Source organism: Panthera pardus, unplaced genomic scaffold (genome assembly GCF_024362965.1).
Source record: "Panthera pardus isolate Hobbes unplaced genomic scaffold, ASM2436296v1 HiC_scaffold_9, whole genome shotgun sequence".
NCBI classification, from domain to species: domain Eukaryota; kingdom Metazoa; phylum Chordata; class Mammalia; order Carnivora; family Felidae; genus Panthera; species Panthera pardus.
In genome coordinates, this window is record NW_026527024.1 from 2,244,877 (window position 1) to 2,266,149 (window position 21,273).

Here is a 21,273-nt window from a genome sequence, read left to right on the forward strand (position 1 = left end):
TCCATATGGTGAGAAGCTCACGTCCACCCCTGCACGCAGGGCAGCGGCCACTCTGGCAAGGGGTCGGGGGCGCGCAGGAGCAGCACGCCCCACGCCAGAGCCCTGGGCTTCCTTACGGGGAAGAGAGGCATTCAGCTCCCACCAGCTGGCCCTGCAGAGGGGCCGTGGCTCACAGGTGGCTGGCCTGTGGCAGGGGCGGGGAAGCCAGCAGCAGCAGCCATGCCCAAGGGTGATCCTGGTCCTGGCGGAGGGGGCCGTGGAGCCTGCTGTGGGTTGCGCCAGTGAGTGCCTGCAGTACCTGCGGGGACAAGGGGCTAGAGGCCCCCTTTGGCTCTGCCCGTCCCCACGCGAGGAAAGCTAGAGCCAGGCGAGGAGCTGACGTCCCGGTGGCCACGGGGCCCAATGGATTACACCTTGGCTCCTCCTGCGGTGGGCACGACCCTGGGTCACCACCCGGATGCTCTGGCTACCTAGAGCTCATCTTCTTTCTCTTCCATGAGACGCAGCTCCAAACTCTGAAGGCAGCCCTCGCGGTCCCCTCCCCCCGGGCACAAGTTGAGTTGTGTCTCCCCCAGCAGAACTCATTTGCTGGAGTCCTAATCCCCCCACCTTCAGAATATGTTCTTATTGGGCGATGGGGTCTTTACGGAGGTAATCAAGTTAAAATGGGGTCATTAGGGTGACCCTAATCCAGTATGACTGGTGTCATAAAATAGGGGAAACTGGGACACGGGGACAGATACACACAGAGGGAAGACTGACGCAGGGGAGACAGCCATCTGTAAGCCGAGGAGCGAGGCCCGGGCCAGATCTTCCCTCACGGCCTCAGAAGGACCCGAAACCCTATTGACGCCTGGATCTCAACATCCCGCCTCCAGAAAATACGTTTCCATTGTTTAAGCCGCCCAGCCCGGTACTTTGTTACAGCCTAGGAAACGAATCCACCCCCTAACGCTGCTTTCAGTACTCCTGTGTGGGCCCTCCTGTGGCCTGCCTGCCAGTCCCAACTGCCACCGGTCTCTCCCCTTACGTCCCCTGGCTTGGCCGACGCCATGCAAAGCTTGGGGCTTTGCAACGTGGGGCTCGAACCTACAATCCCGAGATCAAGAGCCGCTGGCTCCCCCGACGGGGCCAGCCAGGCGCCCCCCACCCCCAATTCTCTTCCTACTCTCATTGTGCCAAAGCACGCCTCCCATTCCCTGCTGGTAAAACTGCCTATTTGGACTCAAGAACAGATACTTATATTTGTTCCGTCTTATAAGAATTAGCCCATTATTCTAGCTCGCGATCTTTCGAATCCCTGTTCTGTTATCCGCTGTATCTGTCATCCTGTCCAGCTGTGTGTCATTCACAAATCCCTGAACATGACCTTCCCTCTTCACCTGGGTCAGTGCTGACTATTCAGGAAAAGGACAGGCACCAGGACAAAGCCCTCTCTCCAGACAGCCTACAACCTCTGAGGCTAGTCTTCAATTGGCAGCAAATGGGCTCAATCATAGTAACATCCAGTGACGTGCCACAGTGTCACGTTGCTGGTTGAAAATCGGCCGCGGTAGGAGTATTTATGCCATGGAAATTGGCAAATAGTACAAATCAGATTTCAGCTCCCCCTTCCCACCCTGTCAGGAGCCGGTTGTTAAATATTTACCAGCACACTACTGCGTCCAGCCCACGTCTATGTGTCACGCTCCAGATATTGGGAGAGACTTTGTCAAACCCCTTCAAATGAACACGTACATCTTTACGGAGTTCCATAGCCTACAAAATAGTTCGGTATGCGTTATTTAATTTGGTTCTTTCAACATCCCAGGGAGTTAAAGGGCTGGATATTACTATACCCATTTTATTTTATTTTTTATTTTTTTTAATGTTTATTTTCGAGAGAGAGAGAGAGAGAAACAGAGTGCAAGGTGGGGAGGGGCAGAGAGAGAGAGGGAGACACAGAATCCGAAGCAGGCTCCAGGCTCGGAGCTGTCGGCACAGAGCCCGATGCGGGGCTCGAACTCACGAACCCTGAGATCATGACCTGAGCCGAAATCAGACGCTTAACCAACTGAGCCACTACTATACCCATTTTAAAGATGAGGAACACAAGGCTAATGACTGATTCAGAGCCAGACAGAGAACTAGTCAAAGGTGGGCTCAAACCCGCCATGTCCTGATCTCAAGGTCGTGTTCTTTTCGGCTCACCAAATGCCCCCCACCCCCACCCCAGCCGCCACCGTTGGTTGTCAAAGTTGCCCTGAATGCCCTCACGAGCCACTGCTCTGGGCTTAAAACACAGACAAACCGTGAGGGGGATTCTACCCGTGGTCCTTCCCGTTCACAACACGTCATTGGGATCCCTGTTTCTACCTGGGGGAGAACCCTCAAGTTTTCAACAAACGTCTTTGCATTTTGCTTAAAATTCATCGTTGACAAGAGGTTGTCTAAAGTGACCGCAGCTCAATGCAATGTCTCTCAGGGTGGGACCCTCGATGGAGTTCTCAGGGCTGGAAGGCTGACTCAGGACTCTGGGCCAGAGGGCTAGAAGAGGTACCAGGTGGGTGGTGACCGCAGGAGGGGAGCCCAGGGAGGAAGTTGAAGAGTGGGCAGGCAGACAGGTGTCTTCAACACTTTTTAAGGGGCGCCTGCGTGGCTCAGTCAGTTAAGTGTCTGACTTTGGCTCAGGTCATGATCTCACGGTTTCTGGGTTCGAGCCCCGCATCGGGCTCTGTGCTGACAGCTCACAGCCCGGGGCCTGTTTTGGATTGTGTCTCCCTCTCTCTCTCTCTCTCTCTCTCTGCCCCTCCTCTGCTCACGCTCTGTCTCTCAAAAATAAATAAACATTAAAAAAAATTTTTAAAACGCTCTTTAAAATCTTAAAAATTGAGAGATTTCACACCAACAGCCAGATTTCCAAAATCTCTGAAAAAACTGGAAATCTGGCAACACAAGCCCACTGATGCACCGATTGTTTCTGATTGGAAACAATCAGAGAATGCTAACAGGGGCTGTCCCTTTTTGAAGAGGCAGGGTTTCTCCAATTCACCAAGTCCCCCCCCCCCCAATTTTAGGGGTTGCAAACTCTAAACGCCCAGGGGCCCAGCAATTAATGTAAATGAGGGGCGGGAGCTTTGTGCACCAGGACAACTAGCCTTGACCTTGGGCCTCAGTGCTGGGCCTATAGAAAGGGCTGGCTGCTTTGCCTCCTTCAGGGTCACTGTGGTTTGGGTCACGCCACACCTCGCTCTTCGTCCCCCATGGGACGCTGCCAGGCGGACCCCACCTGGGACTCTTGCACCAACACGATGAAACTGTGTTTCAGTTTCTCACACTCTTGTGAGGACCGATCAGCTGAACCACGAAAAATCCTCCACAGTTCCTAAAACTTGCAAGAGGCTCTCAGTCAACACCGGTTGCTAGTATTCTGTGCTCGTGTGCTTGGCTCTCCTCTGTCTTGTGGGAGCTGCTCTGGGGTCTCAGGCGACAGAAGTGGGGGGCGGGGCTGTTGGGGGGGGTGCGGCGGGGGAGTCTGGACTGGTGGGGCTGTGGTCCAACCAAAGGGCATTTTTAAAAACGTTCATCTATTTTGAGAGAGAAAGAGCGGGGAGAGGGGCAGAGAGAGAGGGAGGGAGAGAATCCCAAGCAGGCTCTGTGCTGTCAGTGCAGAGCCCGATGGGGGGCTCAAACCCATGCACCAGGAAGAGTCAGTCACTGAAACAACTGAGCCACCCAGGCACCTCCCCACAATGGGCATTTTTCGAAAGGGTATCTAAGATGTTTTTTTCTCGAAGGAAGGGGTGAGAGTAACATAGGGGTGGGGTGGCAGAGTAGGGGCTCAGAGAGGAAACTGAGGCAAGAGAAGGCAAAAGCAAAATAATGCTTCCTGCTGGGTGGGGTGTGGGATCTGGAGACCGAGCTGGAGCTCCGCTTCCCCTCTCCCTACCGCTGCCCTCCCCCTGCGGGGGGTGGAGGGGCCCTCCTCCAAGCCCACCCCCTTGGGCCCCTACTGTGACTTCAGCTGCTGACCCGGGAGGAAATCAGAAATCTGCTCACAGCTCGGGAGAGTCAGAGGACCACAGCGCTCTCTCCTCCACCTGCCGGCTCACTTTTTTTAAATTTCCAGCTCAAAACTTTCGTAAAGGTAAAGAAGGCAGGCTTCTCAAATACGCAGACGGCATCAGGCTGGATGGAGGGCTGCTGGCTGGGAAGCCGGGCTAAGGCTAACCAGAGAACTCTGCGTCTGAGTTCAAGATACAGGAGCAGGGAGAACGGGGTTCTCAGCGGACAGGAGGAAAGGCCCAGGGGCTTCTCACTGGCTCCAGGCCTTTCTGAACCAACAGTGTAACAGCAGCGAGAATGGCCAGCTGGGCCTGGAACCAAGGGAGACATGGTCACAGGGTCTACAGAGGACACCTAGACGTGCTGGTGGGGAGGGCAGCACTGAGCATCACATTTTAACCCGGAGGGTGACAAGGGGCTCTCTGACATTCACGGCGTTCTGGATCTTGACCCGAGTGCTCAGTACTTAGCATCCCACCGAATCTCTATAGAAGGGGAGTTAGGTCCTACCTTACAGAGGAGACACTGAGGCTCGGAGAACTAAGTGCCTCTGCCCACATCAGCCCAGCTGGCAAGGGGCAGAGCCCAGCCCCCAAGTCTGGGACGTTTGAAGAAGCCAGACCTGGATGTTCCTGACAGCAGACCCAGGGAGTGTGGACAACTGCCTCCAAAAGTCACGGAGGTAGAAAGGGGTTTATTCTCTGTAACTCCAAAGGAGAAGGCCAGGGTCACAGGCAGGAAGATTCTCCTCACTTTAAGAACCACTAAAGATGGGGGGGTGTCTGCGAGCATGGCGAGCAGGTCCTTTCGGAGACGGACTGCCCAGCTGTGGGCCAAGAGCGGCTCAGGTGTCGGCAGCTCAGGGTGGGGAGGCTGGAAAGGCCCACCCTTGCGTTGTGGGGGTGCAGAGAGGGCAGGGCTAACGGTACAAAGGGGTCTCAGGGTCACGTCAAGATCAGCGGGTCAGAGCCGCCTCCCTGCCACGTCCCCACCTCATTCATTCACAAAGTGTTTTTCTGCATTGTGCTGAACAAGACAGATGCAGGCTGTGCCCTGAAGGAGCACTACCAGGGATCATTTAAATTTGGGGTACACGCTAGAAGATGTAAGGAGGTGGGACTTGATGCCTAATTGGGGGAAGGGGGTTGCAAGTCTCCCCGGAAGAAGTGGCATTCCAGTGGAGACTTGCAGGATGGACAGAACCAGGCAGGTGAAGGGAGCTGGAAGGGTGTTGCAGGCAAAGAGAACAGCATGTGCGAAGGCCCTGAGTGCCAGCAGGTGCCGGAAGCCCATGAAGACAGAAGACAGAAGAGATCAGGTCCGCGCTGCAGGAAGCTCTGGCCACCTTGGTGGGTTGGGGCTGGGGGGAGGGGCCCAGACTGAGCGGGGGTGGAGGGGGAAGGGGGGGTGGCGCTAACTGAGGCGTCTATCTCCGTGGTTCGGGCAGAAGACAGCAGCGGCCCCACTAGGGTGGCAACGTGAGAAATGGGTGGGCAGAACTGAGATGTGTCTAGGACATAAAATAAAATAAAATAAAATAAATAAAATAAAATAAAATAAAATAAAATAAAATGAGGTGATTGCTCCAACAGAGAGAGAAGGAAGGGGGAGGGTCAAATGTCACTCCCAGGTGAGGGCTTCAGCAATATGGCCGGCCCCACCCCCACTGTGGAGGGGACCCTGTGTTCTTGTCTTCTTGTGTTCACCAGGAAACTTCTACTCTGTTCTCCTGGAGAGAAGACTCTGGAACAATCTTACCCCTTCTCCCAGGCCTCTTCTCCTTGGGAGGGGCTCCCTGCCTGATGAGGTGGGGGCCTGACATCTACTGGACAAGCTCCTCTCCTGGATCGGGGGTGGTGACATCAGGGCCGTCCCCTGCAGCCTGTCCTTCCCTTGTGGGTGCATTCACTGGCCCGAGGGAGCCCGTCTGCACCTTCCTATGCCCTAGGTAAGCAAACCCAAGTTAGGGCGTAGGGTCCGCCCGCTACATCCAGGACTCAGGTTCAAGCTTCCTTCTCTAGCCCGCAACAGACACGCGTGCCTCCTTCTCGGTGGGTTCGCGACCTAGGGCGTAAGGTGTGTGGCTGGTCTCACCCTGTACCCAGACTCACCTGCTGGGCATATGTGCGGATGGAGGTCTCTGTTTTCCTGCAAGGATATTACGCTTCCCCCAAGAACGTGACTGGACTTAATTCCCGATTTTAAACAGACCTCCCCGCTGCTGGATGCTTCTCAGAAATGTTGTGACCATTAGCGTGTAACCTGAAGGTGTGCAGTGCACTTCTCCGGGTGTGCTAGCTTCGGGCTGGGATCGAGCACGATCAGCGATGTTTACATGGCGGCCCGCTGTTGTGTCGCTCTTTGCCTGGGCCCCGGGGAAACCTGCGGTATTGCTGAGGACATCGCTTAGCTCTGGTCACCCAGTGTCCCCCTCGTGCCATCATACGGGAGAGACTTCCTGGGGTCTCACGGCCCCAAATCACAGTGTCTCTGAGCCGGTGGCGTTTGGTTCTCTGGGCAGCGTGAATGACACCAGTGCTCCTGTTTTCCCACTGCGGAAGGGGCCCCAGGGCCTCATGGCTTGTGTCTCGCCCGCTAACCTTATCTGCGGCTGCAGCACATTTTCCCGCCCCTCGGGTCCCCACGTCCTGCCTTCCTCACTACGCGTGTCTTTGCAAACTGCCTCCAACCCTTTCTGGGGTGGGGTGGAACACAGGCCCACCTTCCGGCGTCCTCCTGTCCCCGCCTTTCTCCCCTCCCCACAGCATGCTGCTCCTCGCTCCGGGCCCCAGAACGTTCTTCAGTCTGGAAAGAAGGCTGACACGGGAGATGATCCAAGTGTGCAAATTCCGGGAAAGGCATGAGCGGGGACACATGCTCGTAAGACACGTTCTCGGATCTCCCGGACGTAAGTTTAGGTAACAAAGAAATGGGTTTCACAGCTTGGGAAGCAAACGAAGGAGTGGGCCTGGCTGAGGTGGGCAACTGTTCTCCCACGGGGTCCTCATCCGCGACCGGGGGTCTGCACACCCCTCACCCGCACGGGGACACCAGGGACACGGCCGTGGCCCCCACCAGGCGTCCCTCAGCTGCGCGCCCACCAGATGCGGTGATCTGAGAGGCCTCCGAATCCTGCCAAACCCGAGGGCCATTCACTCATCCTGGGTGTCTGTAACCCAGCCTTCTCTCGTGACACCTCCTCCCGGGACACCCCCTCCCGGTGACACCTCCAGCTCATTACCTCCGCCACTTAACGCTCGCTAATAACGAGCTCTCGCCTGCAATCACGCTGCCAGCGCTCGGGGCAAAGACAGCCTCCAGCTGCTTGCACGCCTGGGCTCGTGCCGACCGTGCTGTCTAGACGGTAGCACGGGGCCTGTCAGCATCCAAATGACAGCACGTGCCCAAGCCGCCAAGCGTCAAAGCCGGCTCCTTGCCTGGGACAGCACATGCTGAATGTGACTCTAAAACAAAACGCCAGAAACTTCCCACAGCACCTCCCTCCTTACCCCCTTTGTCACCTAGACAGGTTGGGACTCCCGAGTCCCTAGGAATCTCAGGGTGGACCCTCAATTCTCCTTGTGACCGGGCTGCTCCAGGACCACGTGTTGCTAGGATGTACCCAGAGCACTCAGCCTCCTACCCTCCCCACCCACCAGCTTCTCAGGCCTCCTCTCTTCAATGGCCCACCCTTCAGGGTGATCACCTCCTTCAGGCTGGGTCTAGAACAACCCAGCTCTCTCTGTTGGAGAGCCCCGTTAAGGCTTAGCTCAGCGTACCCCAGACCAGCCATGATGTACAAGGACTCGCCACGCAGGGACCTGGCTGTGGTGTACCTCCCGGGGACCCCAGCTGCCCCCCCCATCAGCCCCATCTACTAGGCAGGCCTCCACCCTCAGACAGCCTCAGACAACTTTAGAGTTGCCCCGAAAATGCATGAGGGTTCACCTTTTCTTTAGGATTCTGCATGAAAAAGCCAAGCCCTGCTAGCTGGGGGAACAGGCCCACGCTTAACACAAGGCAGTGGTTAGGTTGTGGGGCAAGGGGCAGGACCTTTGTTTGGGGGCTTGACTTTCCTGCACAGCATTGCATTTGTTTCCACAGCGACCAGCACTGGGTGACAGCACCAGGCTCCCCCGGCAGCCGGTGACAGCACCGTTCTGGGCCTGCGGCAAAGGGGGGGGGAAGGGGGGAGGGGAACGGGCTGCCCTGACCTTCAGAACAGCCCAGGCAGGAGAGTAAGTTCGTCCGCTGCTTCTGAGGGAGGAGCTGAGGAAGGCACCCTCATTACACCCACCCCCCCGGATCTCTGAAAGCCCACTTCAAATTGTTCCTTTCAAGGCCTTCCCCCTCCTCACGGGCCTGAGGCCTGAGCTGTCTGCTGGGCACTTCCCTCGGGACCCCCTAAGTCCATTCCTCCTGCCGGATTATGGTTCCTGAGGGCCAGGACTAAGTCCCTAACACTCCCAGGGCCCCACGACGCCCAGCCTGTCACAGGGGACTCCCACTGGTGAGGTGTTCAGAATGGCGGGTGGGGGGCTGGGCGGGAAGGACTCAGACCAGAACCGCAGGCCTCCCGGACCAGGAGCCAGGCCAGCCTCCTCGCGCTCTGCCAAGAGGAGGCTCAAGAAGGTCCAACTCACGTGCAAGGGGCCTGGAGTCCCTGTGCGCTTGAGGCCCGCCTACTGAGGCCACACCACAGGCTGCCGCAGCCACCCCCTCCCGCCGGGAACAAACCCCCGCCGGGGTTCTGGAAGCCGTGTAGAGGGTGGCCACCGCATGTCCGGAATTCGTTTTCTACAGCCCCGGCGTGTCGGGCAGAAGCAGGCCCCTCCCAGCTAGCAGAGAGCATGTGTGCACACGGTGTGCATGTGCGTGCACGAGCACACACACGGCTGAGCACAGAGGAGGTGGGGCAGCGTGTCTGTGGGTGAGGAGGAAGTGAAAGAAACCAGAGCCCCAGACCACTTTCACCTGAACCAAAAGCTGGTTTCGGGCTCACTGGTTCCTGGCTCAGACTGGCTTTGAAAGGCAGGAGCGGGGAGCCAGGAAGTGAGGGCGCTCAGAAGAGGCGGCGGAAGGGTGGAAGGAGATGTCACCAGGGTCTGGGGAGTGGCCGCAGCAGTGGGAGGGGGTGACAAGAAGCACTGTCACGGGTCTGGCTCGGGGCCAAAGTGCCAAGAGGCGGCCTCGGGGTAAGATTGGAGGCCAAGAGCCAACACCTCTCAGGGGGGTCCCAGGGCTCCTGCTCCTGGGTTTGGAGGGGGCAACGCCTACCTGTACCACGGCGGGTGGGTGCTGAAGGCCTGGAGTCATAGGTGGCGGGGTCCTGCAGCGGGGGAGTCATCCAGTGCCCCCTCGGTGCCCGGGCCCAGAGCCCACTGCACCTGCAGCACCAAGGGCCATTGTGAGGAGAATCTGAAAGGAGAGGGCAGTGGGAGGGGTGGCCCAGACCCTGAGCCCCAAAGGCAGAGTCCAAATGGACCTCTGAGGGCTGATGAGGGAGTCTGAGGGGGCCAGCTGGGTGGACCACAGTCTGTGACAAGGAGGTCTGAGAAAGAGAACAGGAGGTGTGCAGAAAGGGACCAGGACGGAGGTGACAGGCAAGTGGGAGCAGTGTGAGAGCAGGAAGCAGTCGGCAGAGACCAGGTTTTGCAGGACTGAGCTAGGACAGAGCAGAGCAGAGAACCCAGGCAAGACCCAGGCCCGGCAGGGGAGGCCAGTTTGGGGGACAACAGGGTGGCCACAGGCAGCGAACGGGGAGTGGGGGAGCCAGGCATCAGAGGCATAGGGCACGACCCGGAGGCCTGGATGGGACCTGGATGGCTTCTGGAGCCCAGGGACATCTGAGGGAGTCTGAGGGTGGTGGGCAGGTAGAGAAGGCCTGTTCGTGACCTGCCCGCTCTGCTCATGCTGGCCTCTCCCCGGGTGCACAGCTTTCCTGGTCCCACCCTCCTGCACAAGCAGGAAGGCCACAGGCTGGCGTCGGAACCCGCTTTGTGAACTGGAGTCCTTGAGCAGGGGGGGTGTGGGGAACGAGGAAAAGGCAGTGCTATAGGTATGGGGTCGGGGGGCTTGAGAGCGGTTCAGGGTCACACGTAGGTGGTGTTGGCCAGGAGGCGACTCTGACAAGTGTGAGGAGGCAGGACAAGTCATGAGAGGAAGAAGATGCCCCTGGGAGAGAGGTTACCGGCTCAGGGCTGGGGGGAGGTGCCTTACAGGAAGGCTGAAGACAGAGGGACAGCCTGGGTGGGAGAGGGGTGTCCAGGCGGGATGCCAAGTGGAGACAGGGGAGGTGCCAGGCAGGGGAAGGAGGGGAGGTGCCAGGCAGAGGGGAAGGAGGGAAGGTGCCAGGCAGGGGGGAAGAGGGGAGGTACCAGGCAGGGGAGAGGTGGGGAGGTGCCAGGCAGGGGAGAGGTGGGGAGGTGCCAGGCAGAGGGGAAGGAGGGAAGGTGCCAGGCAGGGGAGTGGGTAGGAGGGAGAGGGTGCCAGGCAGGAGCAGGATGGCAACATGCTCGGCAGGGAGGAGGTGACAGGCGAGGGGGAGGAGTAGGTGCCAGACATGAGGGAGGAGAGGAAGGTACCAGGCAGGAGAGTGCCAGGCAAAGAGAAGGAGGGGGCATGCAGGTGGAGGGAGGATGGGAAGGAACCAGGTACAGAAGGAGGGAAAGATGCCAGGCGGGGCGGGGTGGGGGGGGGAGTATTAGAGAGGAGGTAAGATGGGAGCCATGGGAGAGGTGCGAGGAAGGGGGGAGGAGGAAGAGACAGATACCCGACTCGGGGTGGGGGAGGTGCCAGGCAGGGGGAGGAAGAGAGTCAGGGGTGGGGGGAGAGATCAGGAAAGGAGGAGGGGATGACGATGCCAGGCAGGGAGGGGGAGTGCCAGGTAAGGGGAAGGCGCCAGGTAAGGGGAAGGTGCCAGGCAGGGATAAGAAGGAAGATGCCAGGCAGGGGGGGAGACCAGAGAGATGCCAGGCAGGGAGGAGAATGGGGAGAGGCCGGGGGGGGGGGGCGGTGGAGGGGGCTGTCAGACAGGGGGAGACGCCAGACAGGGGGGAGGAGGATGCCAGGCAGGGAGGAGGAGGGATGCCAGGCAGGCGGGAGCAGAGGAGATACCAGGCAGGGGGGAGGAGGGATGCCAGGCAGGGGGGAGGAGGGATGATGCCAACAGAGGCAGGACGGGTGCTGCCAGGCAGGGAAGGCGGGGGCGCCGGCGCAGCGCGGCCGGGCGGCGTCTCCGCAAGGGCCTGGGGGCCGCGCGGCGCGGGTCGCTCACCTGCTCCCCCGGGACCCCGGCCCGGAGCACAGCCGCCCGCTCCCCGCTCGGCGCTCGGCTCGGCCCGGCGCCTGCGCCGCTGCAGCCCGGAGCGGGGGAGGCGCAGGGAGCGTCTGCAAAGAGCGAGGAGCTTAATAATGAGTTAGGGATCAGAGCAGGCAGCGTCGCCCCATCCAGGCGAACGTGCGATCGCCACGCTCGCGCCCCGGCCAAGTTCATTGTGATTCTCAGCCTGTGCACAGAGGAGCCTTAGGTCTGTAGATGCACCTACGCGCCCGCGGATTGACACAGACGGTCAGCAGCCTAAGTGACGGCAGACATTACCTGCTCTGGGTCACACAGGCTCACAGACACATTTGCACACACACAAACACCTCCCTGGAAGGGGGGGATGGGGGCGCGGCGAGCGGGGAGTAGTGGTTCGGTTCCACTCAAGGTTCAGGGCCAGACACTGACTGATGACACCTCCGCCTACCTTTATGCACAAGCCCTCGCCCCACATCCACTCAGATGAGCGGACTCTCGTCACCCCGTGGGGTCTCCCAGGAGTCGTCCTCGAACCACCAGTGGCACCTAGCACAGTGCCTGGCCTACCGTAGGGGCTCAACTCTTCCCTGCTGAGAGGGATGAGCCTCAGAGAGCCTGAGCCAAGGTCCGAGGCAGTGGGAGCCTCTGCGTGGCGGAGCCAGCAGGTAGGGACTTTTGGGGTCAGGGTCCTGCCCACCCGCCTACCAGGAAGAGCTGTGATTGAGGCCCAGGTGGAGGTGGAGACCTGTCCCCTCAGAGTCTCGCCTCTTCCCCAGATGCCTAGCCTGGCCCCATCGGGGCCACTCCTCTCACACTGTGGGCATTTGGGGATCCGGGGCCCCCAGGGCTGCAGGGGCCTGCACCGCCCCGGAGAGGAGCGGGCTTGGAGGCTTTTCCACCTCCACTTTTGTTGTTGTTGTTGTTGTTGTTGTTGTTGTTGTTGTTGCTGTTGTTATGTTTTCCTTTTTTACTTAAAACTTTTTTCCCAATTATATTAAAACACAAAATTTGCCATCTTAACCGCTTTGAAGTATATCGTTCAAAGCTGTAAAGTGTTTTCACTTTGCTGTGCAGACGATCTCTGAGCTTTTTCACTTAGAAAACTGAAACTCTACGCATTAAGCAATGACTCTCCATTCTCTATCCCCGGCCCTTGGGCACCCGCCGTTCTGCGTTCTGTTTCTATGAATCTGATGGCTCAAGGCCCATCGTATAAAAACCTTCATACGGTATTTGCCCTTTTGTGCCTGGCTTATTTCACTGGGCATAACGTCCTCGAGGCTGACCCCTCAAGGTGTCAAAATTTCCTTCCTTTTCCGGCTGAATGAGACTCTGCTGTATGGATATATACACGATATATACACCGTATATGTGTATCAACCACATTTTGTGTATCCATTCATCTGCCCATGGATAATTCGGTTGCTTCCACTTTTGACTACTGTGAATAATGTTGCTTTTACACCCCCTTTAAAACGTGTTGCCATTAAGGGTGCCTGGTGGCTCAATTTGTTAAGCGTCCAATTCTCGATTTCGGCTCAGGTCATGATCTCTGGGTTCATGGGTTCATGGGAATGAGCCGTGCATTGGGCTCCACGCTGACAGCCCAGACTTGGGATTCTCTTGTCTCCCTCTCTCTCTCTGCCCCTTTCCTTCTGGCGTTCTCTCTCTAGATAAACAAATGAACATTTAAAAAAATAAACAAACCATGTCGATACTAAACTGGACAGAAACATACTCCAGCTCAGCCCTGGAAAGCCATGCTTGATCCTCCCCAGCCCCTGTGACTCTATTTTCAAGACCCTTCCCCAGAGCACCTCAGATCTTTGGCTGCTAAAGGACCCATGGTGGCCTTCTTACCCAAATTTGCTTACTTAATGCTCTCGATCAGACGTATTCCTGCTGACAACTCCATGCTGTCCTTCCTAGGAACATTTATCTCTTAACAAGGGATGCTTGGAAATGCAGGGAAAGGAGAGGAGGGGATAGTTTGAGGTGGGGAGGATTTGCCCAATGACTTGGGGTTGGGAGGGATGGAAAGCTGTCTGGATAGTGGGATCTGAGGGGGCCTGAAAGACTTCCCATGACCCAGACTTCACCCCCTTGGGCAGACAGGAGTCTATTTAGAGGCAGTACACATCCGCCTGCCCTCCAGCTCTCTCCTCTCCCACCAACACCAGCTACTAACTTGGCAGAATAAACCCTTCTGAGGGGTCCTGGACGGCTCAATCGGTTGAGCCTCCGACTCTTGATCTCGGCTCCGGTCATGATCTCACAGTTTGTGGGTTCGAGCTCCACATCGGGCTCTGTGCTGATGGCATGGAGCCTGCTTGGGATTCTCTTTCTCTCTCTCTCTCTGTCTTCCTCCCTCTCTCTCTGCCCCTCCCCTATTCTCTCTTGCTCTCTCTCAAAATAAATAAACTGAAGAAGAAGAAGAAGAAGAAGAAGAAGAAGAAGAAGAAGAAGAAGCCCTTCTGATGGGGTAGGTAGTTCGTTCTGAAGGTCAGGCAAGGTGACCAGGTCCTGACATGAGGGTATGTGTGTTGGGGGAGGGGGTCACCAGAGGAGGCCCCCAGAGGGAGGGCAGGCAACCAGGACACAAATAGGGGAAGCATCGGGCAGGCAGGCGGAGCACTGGCCTAGGCCTGGCCAGAGGGGACAGGCAGAGGAGCCAGGTGGATGGTCCCGCCTCTTCTGGCCCTGTACCCACCCCTGCACCTCCCCCTTTCCTCCTCCCACTCACAGTCTGTCCGTGGGGGATAAAGTCATCAAAAGTCAAGCCCATGGCCCTTCTTTCTGACTTCCCAGGTGGGCAGGGTATGTCTCTATCCCAGTGCTTAGCACCTTGTTCTTAAGTCACTGGGCCCTTGTCCATCCCTCCTTCTGGACGGTGAGCTCCAGGAGGGTGGGACTGGTACTCGTTGGCCCAACCCAGGCCTGGTGCAGAGGAAGGTCCAGCAAATGTTTGGAGGAGGCTTCAGGCCGACAGGTCTATGGCTGCAGAAGGGGCTGGCACTGGGGACCTGGGAGGCCGGGGGGAGACTGAGCCAGAGGCTGGCTTAGACAGCGCTAGAGGTAAGGGGTGAAAGCCAGCCATTTGTGAGGCCCGGCCGTCCCTGCGGCATTGCCTGTATAGCAAGAATTTGGAACTACCTAAATGCTCGCCAATAGGCGACAGATTAAATAAATTGTGTGACAGGTGTAAACAGGCGATAAGAGACAGGATAAACAGGTGACAAGATAAATACATCATTCCGTGAATGCTATCAAACAATGGGGAAGCACTCCATATACCGATAGAGCAGGATCTCAGAGATAAGGTGAGTGAAAAAAATCGAGACGTGCAGAACAGTGTGTAAAGCAAGCTGTGTGTGTGTGTGTGTGCGTGCGTGTGTGTGTGCGTGCGCGCGCACACACACGCACAGTCCTCTGGAAAGGGTACAAAAGGAACTGGTCCCTGGTGAGGAGGTGGGGGGGGCGGGATGGGTAGAGGAAGACTTACTCTCCACTGTGTGTTCTTTTGCGGCTCTGGAATTCGGAAGTGAAAGTTTACAAAAATCACCTCTATCATCATTCGTACTTTCAAATTAGACTTGAGCACCCACTGTGTGAAATCAGGCCACAAATCTGTGTGCCTTGGGTCATGAGCCAGTGTGGGACTCTTTATCTGTTCATTTCTGTCACTTGTTTTGCATTTCTGCCTCGAGCTTGTCCTTGGGCGTGCCCAGCACTGTGTGAGGCTCTGCGGGACAGGGATGAAAGAGGGGATTAATCCAGGTGAACAATTCGCTGAGCCAGATGCGAGGCATAAGTGCAATCACAGGGGCCACTCCCAACGCTGGAGGGGACAGAAAGAAGAATGGAGATTGTGGGGGGGGGGGGAGGTGGGGACAGGGGGCTGGGGAGTTAGTATTTCATGGGGACTGAGTCTCTGTTTTTCCGGATGACAAGAGTTCCGGGGATGGACCATAGTTAAAAATACTGTATTGCATATTTGAAACTTGTTAAGAGAGTAGATCTTAAAAGTCTCATCTGAAGAAAGACAAGGTTTGTAAGGATGTGAGGTGATCAGCGTTAACTACACTCATCATGGCGATCCTTATCCGATCATTACATTGTACAATGAAACTAAGATAATGTTATTGTCGGTTATACCTCAATTACAAATAGATAAATAAGAATAAAAATAGGGGTGCCTGGGGACGCCTGGGTGGCTCAGTCGGTTGGGCGCCCGACTTCGGCTCAGGTCATGATCTCACGGTTCGTGGGTTTGAGCCCCGCGACGGGCTCTGTGCTGACAGCTCAGAGCCTGGAGCCTGAGTCCAGGATTCTGTGTCTCCCTCTCTCTCTGCCCCTCCCCTGCTCATGCTCTGTCTCTCTCTGTCTCAAAAATAAAATCATTTTTAAAAATTAAAAAAAAATAGGGGTGCCTGGGTGGCTCAGTCCGTTGAGCATCGGACTCTTAATGTGGGCTCAGGTCATGACCCCAGGGCTGTGGGATGGGCTGCATGCCGAGCAGCGTGGAACCTGCTTAAGATTCTCTTTCCCTCTCCCTCTGCCTCTCTCCCCTGCTGGCGCCCCTCCCTCTTAAAACTACATAGGGTGGGGGCGCCTGGGTGGCTCAGTCGGTTGAGCGTCCGACTTTGGCTCAGGTCACGATCTCCCGGTCCGTGAGTTCGAGCCCCGCGTCAGGCTCCGGGCTGATGGCTCAGAGCCTGGAGCCTGCTTCCGATTCTGTGTCTCCCTCTCTCTCTGCCCCTCCCCCGTTCATGCTCTGTCTCTCTCTGTCCCAAAAATAAATAAACGTTAAAAAAAAAATTAAAAAAAAAAACTACATAGGGTGTTTGAGTTTCCAGCAGCCCTGCAAGAAGGAAACAATTATTCAGATTTACACATGATATAACATGGAGCTCAGGGAGGTCAAGAGACATGTCTGAGCTGGGATTCGAACGCATGTCCTTCGGGCTTCTTCCTGCCCCTGCAGGCGGCTCTGGGGAAGCAGGGCAGAAACCGGAGGGTTTGTGGACATTTCACGGAGCAGGCAGCCAGGGGGTTGAGTTTGGCCGGGCCATCCAGTCGTTTACCTGTGAACAGCAAGGGAGAAGAGGGCCCGCCAGGCAAGGAGTAGCCGGAGCCCCAGCCTGGCAGGGTGAGTGTGCAAGGCATGCCCGTGGACTGACCCGGAGCCCGGGTGAGCTGAAAGACAAGGCCGCAAAGGAACAAGCTTGCCCGGGAGTCTGGGCTGTGTCCCGGGGCCGGTAGGTGCCAGCAAGGACGATTGCATGTCCTCGAGCTCCCAGGCTCTCCTCGCAGGTTTTCAGGACACAGGTTTTCACCTCCCCCTTTCAGTGTCCCCCATACCCTCAGCTCAGGACAGGGAAGGTGCAAAGAGTGCAGAAATGGCTCTAAGATTGACTCAGATTTATTTCTGATTTGGTGCTTTTCTTTCCTTTTTTCTTTTCTTTTCTTCTTCTTTTTTTTTTTAATATTTTTATTTATTTTTGAGAGACAGAGCACAAGTGGGGGAGGGACAGAGAGAGAGGGAGACACAGAATCTAAAGCAGGCTCCAGGCTCAAGCTGTCAGCAAGGAGACTAATGTGGGCTTGAACCCACAAACCGTGAGATCATGACTGGAGCCGAAGTAGGGTGCCCAACCGACTGAGTCACCCAGCCACCCCAGTGTTTTTCTTTTCTTAAAGAGTCCTCCTAGGGCGTCTGGGTGGCTCAGTCAGTTAGGCGTCTGACTTCGGCTCAGGTCACGATCTCACGGTTCGTGAGTTCAAGCCCCGCATCGGGCTCTGTGCGAGTATCTCAGAGCCTGGAGGCTGCTTTGGATTCTGGGTCTCCCTCTCTCTCTGCCCCTCCTCCACTCACTCTGTCTCTCTCTCTCAAAAATAAATAAACATTAAAAAAATTTTTAATGAAAAAAAACCAGACTATTTCTTAGAGTAATTTTAGTTTCACAGTAAAATTGAGTGGAAAGTACAGAGAACTCCCCTATACCCCTGTCTCCTCCCCCCAATCCACCCCCCTACCAGAGCGGTACATTTGTTATAGTCAACAAACCTACACTGACATGTCATTATCACCCAAGTCCACTGCCTACGTTAGGGCTCGCTTTCAGTGTCGTACATTCTATGGATTTGGACAAATGTATAACGACACGTATCTACCATTATGCTGTCGGACACAATAATTTCACTGCCCCGAGAATCCTCGGGGTGCTGTCTTCCCTCTCTCCCTCCCCACGACCCCTGATCGCCACAGTTTTGTCTTTTCCAGAATGCCACGTACGTAGAAGCGTGCAATATGTAGCCTTTTCAGACTGGCTTCTTTCACAGAGTAATATGCACTTAAGGTTCCCCCATTCATATCTTCTTCTTGTGGCTTGATGGCTTACTGCTGTTGGGAATAGTATTCCATGGTATGGATATACGACGGTAATAACGATCTCTTTAAAAAAGAATTCTTGTTTGTTTGTTTCCTTAGCTTTCTGTGTACTTATAAACCCAGCCCAAGTCTCTGCTGACTATCTAAATGCCCTCTCAGGGCATCAGATTCAACAGGCTCTTCTGGAGCCTTCTGACCTATTTGGGTCTGGGCCGGCTGCCTGCAGCTGTTATCTTGGGATCTCCTTTGAATATAATCTGGGGAATTCCCTTCACCTCGCTACTGTTCTTTTATTCACTCACCGAACAGGTACTGAGTGCTTACCCCTTGCCTGGCAGTGTTCAGGTACCGGGAGACCGCAATGAACAGAAGGAACCAGAAGGTTTGTCCCCATTTAGAGTTTACCTTCAAATGGGAGAAATGGACCACAGGGAAGAAAAGTACGTGGGATGTTCATCCCAGGCCTCTGGGGCTGGTTCAATATTCAGAGATCAATCAATGTAATCTACCCTATTAACAAGCTAAAGAAGAAAAAAAAAATCACATAATCACATCAATTGATGCAGAAAAAGCTTTTAATGGGGCGCCTGGGTGGTTCAGTTGCTTAAGTGTCTGACTCTGGATTTTGGCTCAAGTCATGATCTCATGGTTCACGAGATCGAGCCCCGAGTTGGGATCTGTGCTGACATGGGGAGCCTGCTTGGGATTTTCTCTCTCTCTCTCTCTGCTCCTCCCCTGCTCATGCACACGCTGGCTCTCTCTCTCTCTCTCTCTCTCTCTCAAAATACATAAATAAACATTTTTGAAAAATGAAAAAAAAAGGAAAGAAAAAGCATTTGACAAAATTCAACACTCAAAAGGCAATTTGAGGAGTTCTGAGATGCCAGGAATGTTCCACATCTGCACGGTCGGGCTAGGCTGATGGCAGCTCCCAGACATGTCCATACCCTAACGCTCAGAACTTGTCAGTGTTACCTTATTAGGAGAAAAGATCTTTGCGGAGGTAATTAGATTAAGGATCTTGAGATGGGGAGATTATCCGGGATTATCCTGTGAGCTCTAAACGTCATCACAAGTGACCTTATAAGAGGGAGGCAGGAGACTGCACGCACACACAGGAGAAAGTGATGTGAAGCTGGAGAGAGAGAGAGATGGGGCAGAGCGGCCACCAGAAGCTGGACAAAGCAAGGGACGGATTCTCCCCTAGAGCCTCTGGAGGGAGTAGGGCGCTGCCTAAACCTCGATTTAGAAGTTCTGGCCTCCGGAACTGTGGGAGAACAAATCGCTATTGTTTTAAGTCACCCAGTTGGTGATAATTGTTACAGTAGCCACCGGCAACGAATACAACCCTACCACAGTGATAGCCTCGTGGTCACATTGTACCTGTCGTGCAAGATGTTACCATCGGGGAAAACCGGAGGAGGAATACACGGGGCCTCTCTGCCTTATTGCTTTACAACTTCATGTGAATGTACGATTATCCCGAAATAAAAAGTTCAGGGGCGCCTGGCTGACTCACTTGGGAGAGCATGCGACTCTTGACCTTGGGGTTGTGAGTTCGAGCCCCACATTGGGCGTACGGCTTACTTAAAAAAAAAAAAGGTTAATTAAAAAAAAAAAAAAAACAGCAGAGAAGGGAGATGAGAAGTTTGCCTTGAAGGGAGGGGGACACCAAGTGAACAGTCCCTGGATTTACGGGTCTGGTGTGTTAGAGGAGGCTGCAATGCAGCTGGAGGGTGCCGAGGTCCCGGAGGTCCTGGCACCTGCGTGTATGGGGGAGGGTGAGGCACGCAGGGCCTTGTGGGCTGTTTTGAGGACTTTGTGTCCTACTCTGAACGAGATGGGAAACCGCTGGAGGATTTGAGCAAGGACAGACAGGATGGACCCATGTGGCTGCCATGCCGAGCAACCCCCGTGAGGGGCGAGCCGGGAGGATGCTGAGATGCGTTCATCCCGAATCAGGAGGAAAGCAGGAAGCGTGTGGTGTCCTGGAAGCCGAGTCGAGGAAGCATTCTAGGGCGAAAGGAGTGATCGGTTGGGTCGGATATGTGGATGACCCCTCAAGTGGAAGCCTGGGAATCGGCCATAGGCTACAGCAGTGAAGCAGCCATTGGCGAACTTGACGACAAGAGCTTTGGCAGGGCCGCAGGGCAAAGCCTGGAGAGCCAACGGGAGAAAAGGAATTACAGACACAAATACAGACAACCCTTTAGAGAAATGCGTCGCGAAGGGGAGTAGAAAAGTGGGGCAGTAATTGGAGGAAGAAGTGGGGTGGAGAAGTTTTTCCCTAAATTGGAGGAATCAGCAGCATGTTTGTAGCTGGGAGGAAAGAGCAAGCAGAGGGGGGGGAACCAACGATGCTCGGAGGGAGAGAAAGACTCCTGGAGCAATCTGCTCGAGCAGCTCAAGGGGGAGAGCACGGGCCATTTATCCTCAGTGGCAGTTTTCAACGTGGGATGTACGTTAAAATCATCCGGGGAGCGTTTCAAGGTCCCCAGACCGAGGCCGCGCTCAGCACATTAAATCGGGGTCTCTGGGACGAGCCGGCAGAGAACGGAAGGGGAGAAGGAGCATAGAGGCCCAGAGGCTGGTAGTTGCGGGGGCCAGGCAGTTGCGGGGGCCTACGGGAGCTCTCTGCTCACTGCTGCTATTTCCTCGGTGACGTAGGGGGCACGCTCATCGGCTGATGTTGAGGACGGGGGAGAAGACTTTGCAGGAGTGAGCAGAGAAGAAGATATGGATGGTGATTGAGGCACGGGAAGGCTGCAGTTATTGGTAACAATGAGGCCTAGGGTAAGACTATGAAAATGAGTGGCTGAGGCAGGGGATAGAGGACAGTGTCACCGGAGGAGGAGAAGCGTAAGAAACGGAGGCCAGGGTGCTGGAAGTTTCCTCTATGTGGACATCCAAGGTATCGAGAATGAAGACTTCAGGGGTGCCGGAGAGAGTGACAGCAAGCTAGGAGGATTCTCTCCTGAACTCAGTCGCTGTCGGTCTGGAGCGGGAGGGGGTACATCTCTACCATCACCCTCACCTTGCACGTTATGCTTTCGCAAAACTGAACTACCTAAAGGTCCCGGATCTTGTGCCAGAAGTCCCATTTCTTGTATTCTGTATCTTTTTCTTTCTTGGTCTCTTTTTTGGATGGTACATCTTCTCAATTTTATTATGTATGTATGTATGTATATATGTATGTATGTATTTTGCTAAGACCGTTGCAGTAGTCTCGTTACTGGTGTTCTTGCCTCCAGTCTTGCTCCACTCCACCTGGTCACTTACAAACCCCATGTCTTCTCCACATTTCCCCCAGAACAGTTTTTTGGATCACCACATCTGACCTGGTCACTTCCTTGCTTAAAACCTTGCAGTGCATCACTGTCCCTGATGCTGTTGATCACTTTCTGTGCCAGGCACCCTTTTCAATGTTTCACGGTCATCCGAAAGATACATCCTGTCATCGTCCTTATTTTACAGGCGGTGAAACAGAGGCACAAAGAGGTTAGATAGTTTGCTCAATGCCTCGTGAAGCTTACAG

At 55.3% G+C, this 21,273-nt stretch overlaps 1 protein-coding gene across 3 annotated transcripts in view; it reads right to left on the reverse strand.

Moving 5' to 3' along the window:
* The window catches only part of SMARCD3 (SWI/SNF related, matrix associated, actin dependent regulator of chromatin, subfamily d, member 3), a 30,131-nt gene extending 18,714 nt beyond the window's left edge, over positions 1-11,417 (reverse strand). Inside the window, exons 1-2 of one of the 3 annotated variants that reach the window (XM_019424810.2) lie at positions 11,321-11,417; positions 9,322-9,462 (exon numbers count right to left, since the gene is read on the reverse strand). In XM_019424810.2, the coding sequence (XP_019280355.2) occupies positions 9,322-9,360 (39 nt within the window). In that variant the 5' untranslated portion in view covers positions 9,361-9,462; positions 11,321-11,417. Of the gene's footprint in view, positions 1-9,321; positions 9,463-11,320 lie in introns of those variants that run through there. The other 2 variants (XM_019424811.2, XM_053898751.1) reach the window with 2 other exon arrangements.
* Positions 11,418-21,273: the final 9,856 nt, after the last annotated feature.